This window comes from Artibeus jamaicensis, unplaced genomic scaffold (genome assembly GCF_021234435.1).
Source record: "Artibeus jamaicensis isolate MK-2021 breed Jamaican fruit bat unplaced genomic scaffold, CSHL_Jam_final scaffold_2375, whole genome shotgun sequence".
NCBI lineage: Eukaryota > Metazoa > Chordata > Mammalia > Chiroptera > Phyllostomidae > Artibeus > Artibeus jamaicensis.
The window spans coordinates 125019-141767 of NW_026522032.1; the positions used below are offsets into that span (position 1 = coordinate 125019).

The 16749-nt window shown below is 40.8% G+C and overlaps 1 protein-coding gene across 2 annotated transcripts in view; it reads right to left on the reverse strand.

The window, feature by feature from the left end:
* Nucleotides 1–16749, reverse strand: part of OGT (O-linked N-acetylglucosamine (GlcNAc) transferase) — a 52370-nt gene that overhangs the window by 30493 nt on the left and 5128 nt on the right. For both annotated transcript variants that reach the window (XR_005079784.2, XM_037126716.2), the window contains exons 4-6: nucleotides 8747–8815; nucleotides 5357–5473; nucleotides 641–720 (exon numbers count right to left, since the gene is read on the reverse strand). Coding sequence is in view for 1 of the 2 variants with exons in the window: in XM_037126716.2 (XP_036982611.1) it covers nucleotides 641–720; nucleotides 5357–5473; nucleotides 8747–8815 (266 nt within the window). In the remaining variant the exon portion in view is untranslated. The remainder of the gene's footprint in view (nucleotides 1–640; nucleotides 721–5356; nucleotides 5474–8746; nucleotides 8816–16749) is intronic.

The following is a 16749-nucleotide window of genomic DNA, read 5'->3' on the forward strand; positions in this document are numbered from 1 at the left end:
AAATTGCATGTTTATAAAATATAGTTTTACACATAAAAGTTTTCTAATCCTATATAAGAAATTGGCTTCCTTTTTGACAACAACACAAAAGTTCAAAGTCCAGATTTACCTAGCTCTCTGAATCAAATCAAAGGAATAAGTTACTCCAAAAGGTAACCATTTCAGCCCTGGTCTCTGTAGCTCAGTGAGTAGAACACAGGCCTTCAAACCAAAGGGTTGCAGGTTTGATTCCCAGTCAGGGACACATCCCTGGGCTGCTGGCTGTGTACCCAGTAGGGAGTACGTGAGAGGCAACCACATATTGATGTTTCTCTCCCTCTCTTTCTCCTGCCCTTCCCATTTCTAAAAATAAATAAATAAAAACTTTAAAAAAAAGATAACCATTTCAACTTTTTTTTTTAATAAATAAAATTTCAACTGAACTCTGAATGAGGATAATAGCTTTGTGGAAAGCCAACAATCAAGTCAGGCAACAATACCTATAAATAAAAGGTAACGAAGCAGACTTGATCAGGGCAAAGCAACACACTAGAAAAGGAAAATGGGTTTCAGTAGATCACTGTCATAATTTCGGTCTAAACTCTCAAATGTCAATACAACAACGACACAAAAAAAAATATTAAGTAGAACATTCTCTCACCTGTCAAAAATCCGTGCCTCTTTCAAGACATTTCCTAAATTGATATAAGCATCCAAAAAATTGGGATCAAGAGTGACAGCCTGAAAGGTACAAGACAGTTACTTAGAGCAAGTTAAAGTTTCAGATTAGCTTCCCAATTACAATTTTTATTGAAATAATTTTAGACCTCCAATTACCTTTTCTAGGACATTAAATCTTATTTCTTTCATTTTTAATACCCAATTATTTTAATGCCTACTCATTACTTACAAATCTCAGTGTGATCGAAATAACTTCTCATGTAATATAAGGGCAAAATGTGTCCTGAAGGGAAAAATTTTTAGTTGGGTGTAGTTCAATTTCAGTGAGCTGAGTACTTCTAATGGTTGGCCTTATTTATTAATAATTAATCAGCCTAATTCTTCTAAAAAATAATGGCAGGAAGAAGCAGCAAACTCCAATTGAAAAAGCATATATATATATATATATATATATATATATATATATATATATATATATATCTCAGTAACTACAAGTATGTACTCAATAAGACCCTTAATAAGCTATGTAATTAGGTAAACTCACTAAGGCTCACTAAGGTACATTACTTCAAGGAGAAACTAACCATTAGATGGTTGCATCCAGACAGTTCTGAAGTTGCCTTAAAATAGAACCAGACATATCTAGAGAAGTGATTCTCAACCTTGGCAGTATATTAAGAATTTGCCTCCTAAAAGGTGCCCAGCCTTCATCACAGGCCAGTAAAATAAGACCCTTTGAGGATGGGGCCAGGACAACCATCTCTTTTATAACCTTCTTGTACAGAACTAAGGTAATCAGTGAGCAAGAGAGGTGTAATAAGCCCTGGCTGGTGTGGCTCAGTGGACTGAGTGCCAGCCTGGGAACCAAAGGTTGCCGGTTGATTCCCAGTCAGGGTACATGCCTGGGTTGTGGACCAGGTCTCCAATAGGGGTGCACAGCAACCACACATTGATGTTTCCCTCCCTTCCCTTTTCTAAAAGTGAATATTTTTTTTAAAAGAGAGGTGCAATAACTGCAAACCTTAATTGAAAAGGTAAAGGTAGTAACTGTGAACATATTAAAAATTCATAAAGAACACTTCCTCTTCACTTAAATGGCGACCCTATAATAAAGACAGCATGATGCTGTTGTGAAATTGTGTATCTGAATCCTGTATAATTTTTTTAATCAGTGTCACTCCAATAAATTCAATAAAAAGGAAACAAAGACAGAATGACAGACTTAACTTAGATTGCCTATAGTCATGGATATCCACCCTAAAACTTTTAACATTTTCTTATGAAAAATTTCAGACATCCACAGAAGCAGAGGAATATAACCAACCACAAGGTCTCCATTATCCAACTTCAACAATTAATCGCATTCCATCTTTTTTAGTCTATATTCCAGTCTAACCCCCCACTCTTCCCAGATCACTTTGAAGCTGACTCCAGACATAACAGTCCATCTGAAACTATTTCAAAATGTATCTCAGGAACTAGGCAGAACACCTGCTCCTCCCAACAGAACCACAATACCAATATTACACCTATGAAGCTGACAGCAACTCCTTAATATCAAATAGCCATTCAGTAGTGTAATTCCTTGTCAACTTTGAGTCAGGACCCAAGTAAGACCCATCCAATTTGTCAACCTGACTTTGTCAGTTTCTTTTAATCTTTTAATTAAAGGTTTTTTAAAATTTTATTTTTATTTTGCCCTGGCTGGTGTAGCTCAGTGGATTGAGCGCGGGCCTGGGAACCAAGCAACCACGGTTCGATTCCCAGTCAGGGCACATGCCTGGGTTGCAGGCCAGTTCTCTCCCTCTCTCCTTCCTTTCCCCTCTAAAGATAAATAAATAAAATCTTTAAAAAAAATGGAATCATATGGTATATACTCTTTAAAAAAATTTTTATTTTTATTTTTTAATTAAATTTTATTGATTATGCCATTATAGCTGTCTTATTTCCCCCTTCATTCCCCTCCACCCTGCACACCCCCCTCCTCCACCATTCCCCCCTTTAGTTTATGATCACGTGGCTCAAGTTCTTTAGATTCTATATTTCCCATACTATTCTTGCCCTCCCCCCTATTTTCTACCTACCATCTATGCTACTTATTCTCTGTACTTTCTCCCCCCTTCTCCTTCTCCCACTCCCCTGTGGCTAACCCTCAATTTGATCTTCATTTCTATGGTTTGCTTCTGATCTAGCTGTCCTCTTAGTTTGCTTTTGTTTTAGGTGTGGTTGTTTATAACTCTGAGTTTGCTGTCCTTTCACTGTTCATATTTTTGATCTTCTTTTTCTTAGATAAGTCCCTTTAACATTTCATATAATAAGGGCTTGGTGATGATGAACTCCTTGAACTTGACCTTATCTGAGAAGCACTTTATCTGCCCTTCCATTCTAAATGAAAGCTTTGCTGGATAGAGCAATCTTGGTTGTAGGTCTTTGGTTTTCATGACTTGGAATACTTGTATCCAGCCCCTTCTTGCCTGTAAGGTCCCTTTTGAGAAATCAGCTGACAGTCTGATGGGAACTCCTTTGTAGGTGACTGTCCCCTTAGCTCTTGCTGCTTCTAGGATTCTCTCCTTCATTTTAACCTTGGGTAATGTAATTATGATGTGCCTTGGTGTGTTCCTCCTTGGGTCCACCTTCTTTGGGACTCTCTGAGCTTCCTGGATTTCCTGGAATTCTATTGCCTTTGCCAGAATGGGGAAGTTCTCTTTTATTATTTGTTCAAATAACGTTTCCACTCGTGACTGTTCCTCTCCCCCTTCTGGTACCCCTATAATTCGGATTTTGGAGCGTTTAAAGATGTTCTGGAGGTTTATAAGCCTCTCCTCATTTTTTTGAATTCTTGTTTCTCATATTCTTGTTTGGTCATTTTTTTCTTCCTTTTGGTCCATTCCCTTGAGTCCCAGTTTCCTTTCCATTACTATTGCTTTCCTGTGCATTTCCCTTCATTTCAATTAGTTTAGCCTCCATATGTTCCTCTAATTTGTGACTAAAATCAACCAGTTCTGTGAGCATCCTGATCACCAACGTTTTGAACTGTGCATCTGAAAGTTTGACTATTTCTTCGTTGCTTAGATTTATCGGCTCTGGGGCTCTGAGTTCTTCTTGAGCCATGTTTTGATCTGTTCGCGTCTGTTATGTATGAGGAGAGGAGCCTTAGTTGTTCACCACGGTGGGGCCACCCAGGTCACTGGTTTGTGATGCTGTATGTGGGGGTGGGGTCAGAGAGGGAGCAATGGCGGTCCTCTCTGCTCCTTCCCACCGCTAGGGCCTGCGCGGTCTGTATCACTGCTCGCTCCTTCGCTGGTTTATTGGTCCAGCTGAGTGGCTCGTCGCTGTCGGACTCCGTACTTTTCAATCCTCTGTGGTTTGGCTGTATTTATTGTTGTTAAAACTTTGTTGTTTTTAGATTTGGTTGTGCAAGAAGGCAAAGTGTCTCCACCTACGCCTCCATCTTGGCGGAAGTCCCTAAAGGTTTCATTTAAATCTCCAGTTTTACTCCTGTAATATGTTGAAGAAACTGGATCACTCTCCTATACAGCTTTTCATGAGCTGGATTTTGCTGATTGCATCCCTAAAGTGTCTTTTAACACATTTCCTTGTCCCATGTGTTTCCTATAAATTGGTACTTGGAACTACAAGCTTAATCCAATTTGGGTTCTTTTCTCTTTTTGCAAGGTTACTTCCCTCATGGAATTGTTTACTTCTATCACAAGGTACGTAATGTCTGATTTGTCTTTTTTGTGCCACTGATAAATTCCCAAGTCTACTAACGGTAATACTTTAATTTTATGATTCCTTCTTTATTTGTCGTTAATGATTTTATTTCTTTATTTTTAGAGAGTGGGGAAAGGGAAGGCGAGAGAGGAAGAGAAACATCAGTGTGTGGTTGCCTCTCTCATGCCCCCGAGTGGGACCTGGCCGGCAACCCAGGCTTGTGCCCTGACTGGGAATCGAACCAGTGACCTTTGGGTTCACAGGCCCCAGCTCAATTCACTGAGCTACACCAGCCAGGGTCCTTCTTCATTTATTAGCTGGAATACTTTTATAAAGAAACTTTCCCCTATCAACTACTGGGTTACCCCGAGGTCAGTTCATACAAGGGAGGGATGACATATGCTTTATTCCTCACTTTTCAGTTTTCAAAATGAGTTACTCTGTATCATCCAAAGGTAACCAATGAATTCCTTCTGAGTATAATCATGAATTCATGTATCTTAATGCATTTGACAAGTTTCAATATATTTCAGTTATTTCTTCCTACTGATGCTCAAGTCCCATCTTTAGTCAGTGGAAGTCTCTTCCGCTTGCCTCCTGAGTCTTTTTCAAGACATCAAGGTAATATAACAAAGCTTCCTGGCTTTCTGGTGTGACACTCCAGATTAATTAATTTCTGGTAAAGCACCCCAGGTTAATTTTGTACATTCCCTACCCTAGATCTGGAATCAGCCTTTGCTCCAAGAAGCCCTGCTTCTTTACAATAAAGCTGTTTTTTTTAAGGATTTTATTACTAAAATATATTTTCAACGCAAAACTGGAAACTGCCAATATAATATACCATCCAGCAAATGCTGTTGTAGTATTGTCAAAGAAGCAAAGACATTATGTGCCTGGTTAAGTAAAGGCTTATTATTTAGTTCTAGTAAAAATATCTTGCACACATGAGCATTTCATAATACCAATGATTAATTTAACTAACCTTTTCAAAATGATGAATTGCAAGCCAAATTTCTCCTTGTGCATTGAAAACACAGCCAAGATTACTCCAAGCTACTGCAAAGTTCGGTTGCGTCTCAATTGCTTTCAAATAACATGCCTTAGGAGGGGTTAATGAAAGAAGATGGGGGGGGAAGGAGGTAAAGGGAAAGGGGAAAATTTGTAAAGGGAAAAAAAAAGATTGGGGGGGGGGGAAGAAGGTGATATCATTATTCCTTCTCTGACCAGCCAAAAGTGACCCTGCAGCATAGGCTCGCTTGCGCCAAAACTAAAGCGCTGCCACAGCTGGCTGCTCCTGCGCCTGCGCCACCAGAACCCAAGTGCAAACCACCATGTTCAGTTCTGCCAACCAGTGACCAACCCTTATACTGGGACTTCTCTGGGAAGTCAGCTGCTTTAGGACTCTACGCCAGACTTCTCTTACCTGAACACCTAAAAACTTGTTATGTTTGCAAGTGGTCTCTAGAGGGCGCCACTTCAAGCCAAGTTTTCCCATCACTTCCTCAACCCGTTCCCCCAAGTGTGTCCCCTGAGGTGTTAATAGGCATCACGGGAAAAGAGGTTTTCATGATCAAATAAATTAGAATAGGCTGCTTTACTACAGGACTTCCCTAAGCCTTTAATAGTATATATGGGGTTCCCTGATCTCACCTAACAGTGGACCTCTTCCTTCACTGGGCATTTTCTTTTGTTAGAACGAGTACTATAAAACGTTTCGGGAATTGCTGCTCTGAACCATAATGTTCCTCACTAACACCAAAACTGTGCTACTGAGAAAAAAACCAAAAAAGTGTTTCTGCCAAATCAGATATAAACCCAGGGTGTAAGTTACGTCCTTGCGATGTCCCTATCTCCCAAGGGGGGGATGAGGCTGAAACCTCCTATGACAGGATTGCACCTAGGTTGAGGTCCCTGTAATGCGAGCGCAAACATCGCTTGCGCAACCTAACAACATCGCACTGCGCAATCGCTGCGAACTGCTGCGCTACATAGAACACCCCTAGACGCAGCAAACGGCCAACCAGATCCATTAATCTACTAGACAGGCCCATAGAGAATATTTGCTTAATGAGATTAGCTGGACTTGAGGTAGGTTAAAACCCAATTTTATCCAAAAAGGCTACAGAATAGGGCTGAGGGAGCCAGTCAATCAGATTACTCATCTAGTCAACCGTTCACAGGGGCTCATTCGCACGCATTGCGCATTAACGCTGCGCAGCCTTTGCGCTACTGCAGGGTCACAGCGCATCATCAGAAGAGCAGAATGCTGCAATCCAAACAAAGAAGAAAAAAGGAAAAAATGAACAACAAGAAGAGTTAGAAGCTTTTACTAGTAAATTATCTAATAATTTTTAATATCAATTAACTTTTACTTATCTTTGACAGAATTGTGGCTATAGTTTAAAACATTCTCTTACATAACTTGCTTGTAAATAAAATTATTTTAAGCTGTTTCTGAAGCCACAAGACAGAAGATTCAGGCATGGAGGCAAATTGTTTTGCTGTGGCAGTTACAAACCCGTTACCATATTTCTCATCATGTGACTTTTCGGTGCGTTCCTTGCTGGAAGAGGAGGAGGTGTGTGTCTGCCCTAGATCCAGGCCTCGAGCTCCCTTCAGCGAGGCACCTTACGCATGGAATAGGAGGTTTCACCCACCTGAAACCTTCTAAATACAATATCAATGGTGAAAAACCAAAAACAAGAGAGAAAATAAAAACAAGATCATTAGTAAAAGTTCAACAAAGCAATTGAAATTCTTTGGATGTCTATTACATATGGGAATGAGGACAGTCTCAAGTCTGTAACATGGGAAACATGCAGAAGGGAGAGGGTTAATCAGGGCTATTGCATACAGCAGGGACTTTTGCTGGAAGAAAGGCTCTTCGTTTTCTACAAAGGCAACATAATTTTGCTTCCATCTACTAGGAATATGCTGGCTTGAATTTTCAAATGCACTGATTACAAAAGAAATACATTGCATTTCACTCAAGAGTATTTTCTTGGTCACTAATTCTCACAAAAACAGAATAACATTTTTCAAACTAGGTGTCTCCAGAGCTCTGAAATAAAGAAGTCAGCAACCTAAGGCAGGCGCAATGTCTCAGCCTAAACCGATCTCTAAAGCTGCAGTGAAGTGCAATTCATGTTAGCTGTCCGCTTGGTGGGGTGACAATTAATAGGAGCTTATCGAATATTTGTTCTATAAATTACCAATTGGATTTATCAGCTAGATTGAAGTCAATTACTACAATTCGTTAGCTGGAAACCTACATAAGGTTAATCCAAAGTGTCAGCAGAATTTACAAGCTATGCACTTAAAACTAGTGCCTTTGAACATGAGATGGTGCTAAAAAGCCTTCCTCCTCCCTGGATGAAGCAAACAGACAGCTACGCTGCGCATACACTCCACGCATTAGCATGCGCGTGGGGCTCAGAGCAACAGGTGGGAGTTTCAGAAGCATTCTGGTTTCTCCCCACTCCTCACCCCTGCAGCGCGGTTGCGTAAGGTGGCTTGTAACAAGGCAATTTCATTTATAAATTTAATTTAAAATTATACCAAATGCTTTAATAACCCAACCTGGTGTTCAAATTCATTATTTGGAAACACAGAATGCTAAAAGCCACCTTTCCACTTTGGCAAGTTTTCTTTCGATCAGTCCATTTCCCAAACAAACCAGCTTTGTCCTTTTTTTTTTTTTTTTGAGGAGGTGGGGGTAGGGAGGAGTAAAAGAAGAAAGTAAAGAAGAAAAGAAGGCAGATGACTAGGATTGGAAAAGAGGAAAAGGGAACTTGGAGGAGGGAGTGGGGACAAGAAGGGGCAGGATGTTCCAATTATTTAATTTGCAATCATTTTAACAGCCTTTCTTCCACTGTAAAAAGGGTGAGGAAGATGAAGGGAGGAAGGTTAAATAAGAATTTAAATGCCAGTATTACAGGGTAACATTTGGATGAAGTTCTTCTCCACTTACAAGCCACAAAGGACTTAGAAGAGCAGCACTTTCAATGGCACCTGCATCATAAGGCGTCTTGAGCCAAATCACAGGCGCTCTGCTTGTCACCAGCAGGCAAGCCTCAGATTTGAAGGAATGTTATTTATTCCCACATAAGATCACGTCGGAGCCCATTGTTATAAAGATGATCTAGCTCAGCAGAAAGGCTCCAAGACGTTCAGGTTCTTGCTTTACCCCCAGATTTAGAACAGATATGCCAAAGCCTGGCCCTGCTCTAGTCTGAGGCGATTCATGCCGTCAGTTTTCCTCAGTTTCTTAGGACTGTTTTTGTGAAGACAGCTCAATGAAGAGTTGAAGACTTGGCAAAAAGTACAAGTTTTCATAACACTGATGTTTAAATGTGTTCTAGCAAACACCTACCTTGGCTTCTTCCAAGCGACCCAGGGCTTTGAGCAGGTTCCCCAGGTCACTGCGAACACAGTACAAATCCTAGAAACCCAGAGACAGCGTCATTAGTTACGCTCTTTTGCAACCAAAAGCAGCTTGAAATAATTGTATGCATCCAGCTTCCTGTCATTTTAGTCTGTCAACTAAAGCCACTGCCTGACAAATTTTAAGTACAGAACCACAATCCCTCACCCTCACTTTCAAATTCCAAAAAGTTCCAAAAACTCATCTGATGATTCAGCCTGGCCTGAACTGGCAACAAAGTTATTTATATAATTTATTGAGCCCACTTACTGTGAATACTCATACCTTTTTTGGCAGAAATATAAATTTGTTTCACTGCTCCAGACCCACCTAGGAGTTCTATACATGGTATTAGCATCTCTCTAAAATCCTAAAAAACCTGAATTTTGAAATGCATTTGATCCCAACAGTTTCAGGTAAAAAAAACTATGGGCCTTATCATAGCTTCTCCTCCCCCCAAAGGGTTAGTCATGTTTAAAAAAAATGTTTGTTCAACTATTTTGTTCACGGGTATAATGAATCACTCCTGTATCAAAGGCCAAAAATTTTCCATAGTAAAAAAGAGTATTTAGCCATGAATAGCTATCAGCAAACCTAGCCCTAGGCTGTCAGGCATATTTTAAAAACCTGACTTCAGCCCTGGCTGGTGTGGCTCAGTGGATTGAGCACCGGCCAGCGAACCAAAAGGTAGCCAAGTTTGATTCCCAGTCAGAGCACGTGCCTAGGTTTTACTGGCCAGATCCCCAGTAGGGAACTCGTGAGAGACAGCTGATTGATGTATCTCTCCCACATTGATGTTTCTCTCCCTTTTTCTCCCTCCCTTCCCCTCTCTCTAAATGTAAATAAATAAAAGTGTTAAAAAATTTTTTTAAACCTGACTTCATTTCACTGTTAGAAAGAAGGATTTCCATCCAACCAAAGCTTCAATCCTGGCACCTGCCACAAGATTATTCATTAGTATTAACTGCCATTGGGTTGAGTAGGTGAATAATGAAAAGCAGTTGGCTGTGCTTTTCATTAGCAGCACAATTGTGTTGCTAGTCATCTGACTCATCTGACTCACCAGTCCGTTCAAAAAGACCCGTCATCAGAACAGTGAATTTAAATTTTTATGCATCCTTTTTTTGCCTTTGTCAGTCAAATCTGTCAGTCAACAAGCAGAGACAATGGCAATAGGGAGTATAGGCTTATCATTCCAAACTGTTCCATGGGTGGAAGAGCCTTTGTATTAAGTCATAGAAAGTGAAATTTTGTCAAATGTGCCACAGCATCATCACATATATTATTCTATATGCAACTGTATTAGAACCAGGTGATTAATTTTACCAATAAGCAGCTTTTGTGATGGTTATGTTATCATCCATCCATCAGGTGAACTGAAAGTCAGCCAGTAGATACTCTCCAACAATCATCATCCAAGGAGCTCACGCCTTTTATCCTTGATCGGTCAGGCCCTGTCTCATATTATAATCCACAACTTTTCCTAACAATCTCCCCAATTCCTAACAAAGTATTGTATACAAAATAAGCACTCAAAAATTTTTTTATTTACTTTTACAGAGAAGGGAAGGGAAGAAGAAAGAGAGGGAGAGAAACATCCATGTGTGGGTTGGTTGCCTCTCGCACCCCCTACTGGGGACCTGACCCACAAACCAGGCGTGTGCCCTGACTGGGAATCAAACTGGCAACCCTGTGGTCTGCAGGCCGGTGCTCAATCCGCCAAGCCACACCAGCCAGGGCAGCTCTCAAATATTTAAATGTGACACTTGCGTGGCAAATTTAAACAGCAGAACAGACACAGAGCAAGTCAGAGAAATGTGCTCCAGCAGGCCAGAAAGAAAGCAAGCGTTCACAGTATGAACTACCTACAGGGCAGCTAGCAGGAACCAGTGAACTTGGAAGAGGACCCAAGCCTGAGATGAGTACCCCTGGCCAACACATTCATTTCAGCCAGAGATCTGGAGCAGAAATCTAGCTACACTGTGCCCAGACTTAAAAAAACTGTAAGGAAAAATATTTGTATTATTTTAAAGACACTATTTGTGGTAACTTTTGAGACCACAATAGGAAACTAAACACATATGCTATTCCCGAATTTTAGGGGCTCAGATGATACAAAGGAAACCATAAAAAAATAGCAAAGCAGCCCTGGCTGATGTGGCTTAGTGGATTGAGCACTGCCCTGGGAACCAAAGGGGCGCTGGTTCGGTTCCCAATCAAGGCACACCCCTGGGTTGCGGGCCAGGTCCCCAATGGGGGGACATGTGAGAGGCAACCACACATTGATGTTTCCCTATCATTCTCCCTCCCTTACCCTTCTCTCTATAAATAAATAGATAGATAGATAGATAGATAGAGACAGATAAATAATAAGTCATTAAAAAATAGCAGAGCAGAGAAGAATAGAAATCCATGGTTTCCCACAGTGTAGCTGTACAGAACATCCTTACGGTTGGCCATACTGGGTCATTTCCACGATCTACCCCATCTGTCTGTCCATCAAACAGTGACTGGTGTTTTGGGAGAGAATGGCTGTCTCTACTGACCTCAAGCATAAGAAGCTAATATTAACAGTAATCCTCAAAACATTATAAATATCATTACTCTTATTACAGACTTCTCCTCCGCTCATGAGTCTAAGCACTTTTGAACCCTATTTATACTGTCAGAAGTAATGAATTCTGTAATCTCAACATCTACTTTGTATTATTTTTCTCTACACTTCACGGGCTATCCTTCTGTTTTTGCAAACCATGACTGAGCCATCTATTCTGTTCACATAAGGTCCTACTGTACTCGATTATTGTGGTTATACATAACTTTGGACTTTTACCAATTCCAACGTCTTTCCTGAGCCATAATAATCAGAAGTCTTGCAATAATTCTCCAACAATGACCCTAATGGGCTATACATCATAGCCAACTGTTGCATAATTTTACCCTCTAGTTTCTATAAACTCTTGGATGGCTGCCACCCAGTCCTGATGGTATATCTATCTATATTCAGTTATATCATCGAGGCCCATTACAGCATACTAAATCACGTTAGCAGAATGACTGTAGTTAAAAATAGATTATCTTCAAGATCACTGTAAGATAATCAATAAGGTGGTTTTAGAAAAAAACATAAAACATACCAAACTAAATATAAACTAAATGTAACAGTGAAATCTGATGCTCCCACTTGAGGATCCAAACCTTATGCATGAAGGTGGTAATTCTTCAATGGAGAATTACCACCATTCTCCCAAAAGTTCAAAACCTAACACATACATTGTTTCCTTTGCCAACTCAAAACATCTAAGAGAATATATTTCTTTTTTTTATACAATGTGTTAAAGATTTTGTTTATTTACTTTTTTTAGAGAGAGAAGGGAGAAAGAGAGGGAGAGAAACATCCATGAGGGAAGATATATTAATCAGTTGCCTCTTGCATGCCCCCAATTGGGAACCTGGCCCACAACCCAAGTGTGCCCCCTGACCAGGAATCTGAATCGGCGACCCTTCCGTTTGCAGGCTGGTGCTCAGTTGACAGCCATACCAGCCAGGGCGAGAGAATACATGTCTCAAATCCGGCCCATTCTATCCATTCCCAGGTTAATACCTTTTATGCAAACCTTTATTCAATTCAGTACCATGTATGGAACTGTAGAGAAAAGAAACTAATAGAATCTCCACCCTGTAGGGGATTACAACCTATGTGGAAAGACAAAACACATACATATTACATGTATTAAATGCCCACGTGGTGGAAAAGAATTTCAGAGAAGTACATGAACTCAAAAAAGAAATTTAAGCTGGGCCTTAAAGGATGAGTAGGATTTTGATAGACAAAGGAGGGCACTGTAGACAAGGGGGAAAGTATGAATAAATGTAATGAGATGGAAATGAGTAAGAATTTCCTGTATATCCACCCCTCCTAAGATAGCATCTACTTCCTGCCTTTCCTCTTAGAACTCTCCCACCCCACCCTCACCATCTATTAAATATATACACACATGGACATGAAGTAAAATCAGGTTGATTTAAACCTACAGTTCTTAACTGCCTCTTAAATTAAACTCAAACTCCTCAGCCTCTCTACTCTTTCTAAACCTTCCAGTTGATTGTCCTCTACTACACTCACTTCTTCTTACTACTTGATTCACCACTTCAGCCAAGGACGTGACTTGCTATTTGCCTTCCTACAGGATGCTTAGGTTCTAAGCGCCCACTCAAGAAAAATCCTCTGATTAATACTTTCCAACAATAATCATCCAAGGAACCTACACCTTTTATCCTTTACGGGTCAGATCCTGTCTCATATCATAATCCACAACTTTTTCCCCCAACACATCTCCCCAATTCCTAACGAAGTATTGTACACACAATAAGCACTCAAATATGTAAATGTGACAGACGTGGACATTTAAACAGCAGGGCCGAGAGGAATAGAAATAGATGATTTCCTGCAGTGCAGCTGTATAAGTGAGGCTAGTGACAGGAATAATTAACATAATAATAACACGTGATGTCAGGATGCGGGTAACTCTCAGTGCTGTGCATCCATCCACAATCAAAACAGAAGCAATGGTTCAACAACCTATAATATAGACTCAGAAACGGGGCCCCTTAGAGAAACTCAGGATTACAGAGAGCCATTTTACAAAGGGCAATTTTACACATAACTCATAAAAGGGATTGCCAGGTATGGGCAGCACTAACTAGTAAGCCACTGTGTGAAAAATTACCAGCTACAATAACAATAGCACCTTCAAATACGATGGACTAAAATTTTTACTAAAATTTTAGTGAAATTATTTACTAAATCATCCATCATTACAAGAGACAATTCAGAATGCAAAAATATGAACCAGGTGTTTTAAAAGTAATTTCTATATTCAAGCCACAGAATAACTTATAAACTGGTATACCATTAGCTTAAAGAGATAAATACCACTGAAAAACAGGTTACCAAGAATACTATCTTAGCCCTGGCTGGTGTGGCTCAGTGGATTGGCTGAGTGCTGGCCTGAGAACCAAAGGGTCTGCGTTTGATTCCCAGTCAAGGCACCAGGGCACATGCCTGGGCTGTGGGCCAGATCCCCAGTAGGGGGCGCACGGCAACCACACATTGATGTTTCTCTCCCACTCTTTCTCCTTCGCTTCCCCTCTCTCTAAAAATAAATAAAACATTTTTTTAAAAAAAGAACACTACCTTAACACTTTTTCACTACTGCAAGACCAAAATACCCTGAGTGTCTTTAACTATTTTTCACAGAATACAAAGTACATGTTTAAGCCTGGCTGGTGTAGCTCAGTGGATTGAGCGTGGGCCTGCCAACCAAAGTGTTGCCAGTTCGATTCCCAGTCAGGGCACACATGCCTGGGTTGTAGGCCAGGTCCCCAGAACCGAGTGCAACCACACACTGATGTTTCTCTCCCTCCCTTTCTCCTTCCCTTCTCCTCTAAAAATAAAAATTAAAAAAAAAAATACTACATGTATAATTCAGGCCAGCAATGCACTGCCAGCAAGAGCACAACTTAGGAATAGACTCAAGATTTTGCCAGCACCAAACCGACACTGGCATTTGACAGTAAAGCGAGTTAAGACTAGATAACCTGAAATACATTAAAACATGCTCGCTATGGTAGATTTAGGGGAAATCAAGGCAAGGTTGCACAGTGCCTTTTTCACTCTTACTGGTAAAGACAGAGAAATAAAGCAGCCCTTCCCACTAGCAGAAGCAGAAACAGAACCAGATGGGGTGCAGAGCTATGTGATGCCTTCAAGGGGCGATGCCATGATTTATTTTAGTGCTATCTTCTTTGGACAGACGTAATGATAAGCTTCCTCTTAACAGGGCAGGTATTGAAAATCATGCTTCAGTCTCCCACTTCAGTTTTCCCTCCTCATCACACTCCTCTGGTATGGTGGACTGTGAGTGGCAATGACCGCCCTGCTCTACACGGAGGTAACTGGAAACCTAAGCCAAGGGGATCAGAGTTCAAGACGTGTGGAGCCCCAGCTATGGAAGAGGGCACGAGCGAGCTTCCACTCAATCAGCAAGTGGAGGGTGAAACCAACCCCGATTAATCTAGGGCAAGAATTGAACTGTGACAACTAAGTGCACAACTGAGCCCCGAGCCTTGGCAAGAACAGGGTCCGAGCCCCAGTGGCAGAGCACGCAACAGGGTTCTCCACAAGTTTCTGGTGGTAACTAGCGGCATAGCACTATAATACAAATTACAAACTGCACTCAAATGTACATATACAGGGGCGAGCACAAATAACGCCCCTCTTTTATTATAAAATGTTATTACAAAATCATAAGCATATAATTTTGTAGCATGACGATATCACACTCAAGTACACCAAATGACATTTTAGGTGAAATGTTCCGATTGAAACTATAAAGTACACCCACACTCAAGAAGGCCTTACTTCTGCCCGACCCTGGATATGCATTCAGTATCTCTGAACAATATATAAGAAATTGGTTTCCTGGCTACCTCCAAGAAGAAGGATAGCTGGGAGACTTTTCATTGTATCCATGCAAAAAGCAATGAATAAAAAAAATTCTGCCCTGCCCAGTGTGGCTCAGTTGGTTGGAGCGTGTTCCTGTAAATCGAAAGGCCACAGAATCATTTCCCAGTCAGGGTACACGCCTAGGTTGCAGGTTTGGTCCCTGTCAGGGCATGTGCTAGAGGCAGCTGATCCATGTTTTTCTCTCACGGAAGAGAAAGTTTCTCTCCCTCCGTCTCTCTCTAAGATCAATAAGCATGTCCCCAGGTGAGGATAACATTTTTTTTTCATTTACACCCTCAACATTAACTGAAAAGTTCTGGCTGGTGTGGCTCAGTGGATTGAGTGCCAGCCTGCAAACCAAATAGTCACCAGTTCAATTCCCAGTCAGGGCACATGCCTGGGTGGCGGGCCAGGTGCCCAGTGTGGGGTGCGTGAGAGGCAACCACACATTGATGTTTCTCTCCCTCTCTTTCTCCCTCCATGTCCCGCTCTCTAAAAATCAATGAAATCTTTAAAGAAAATTTTTTAATTAACTGGGAAAATAGTTGTTAATAGAGGTCATGAGAAAAAGTGATCTCAGATATTTGCGCAAACTACTGTGTCGAGCTTCAGCTTTTTAACCTATAAAATAGGAAATAGGGATTAAGGGAGAGCAGGAAATGATCGATGGTTTTCAAACTGTGCTCCGGGGCTGGCTTGAAGGGGTACATGCCCTCTGGGTATGTCGTCCCCATTTTATCTTTTATTTCTTCTGTCTTGGATGTTTGCTTTCCAGCTATTCAGTCTCAGGTTTTAATACCCCCTTCATCATTACTAGCTGTGTTATGCCCCCTAAATTACATAACCCCCAAGTCTGGGTTTGTTTTTTTTTAAATTGGTAAAATTGAAAATAATACCACCTATTTTGAATGCTTATTGTGAGCATTAAGACCAACATCTGAAGCAACTGCCCCAGTGTCTTGAGCAGAAAATAGACTTTCAATAAATGGGAGCTGTAACAGCTCATTATAAAGCACTTCCAGAGTTGCTACAAGACTAAATGTTGACAACATAGCTTGGGAATGTATTCTGAAGCTTTTCGGATTCCTTCCCGCCCTCCTCTTTATCTCATACCTTTTTAGTTTCAATCTACCTTATCCCTAACCACATCAAAAGGTGTGAGGGAAAGTTTTACTCTTGTGTATCTTTCAGAGACTCTGACACAATGTGACCTTAATGCCTGCCAGCTCTCCCCTGTTCTCCAGAAAACACATGCAATTTTGACCAAAAAGCAAGTTAAGAACTATTCAAAAAGCTTGATGTGGATACTGTAACCTCAACCCTACCACTTCTAATTATGTTGAGAGAAAATGGAATTTTTGAGGAATTGTGCAGCCTAATTTTCTTGTCACTGATCCATATACTGTCATCTTGTTTTAACTGTTTTATATTACAGGGTCAGACC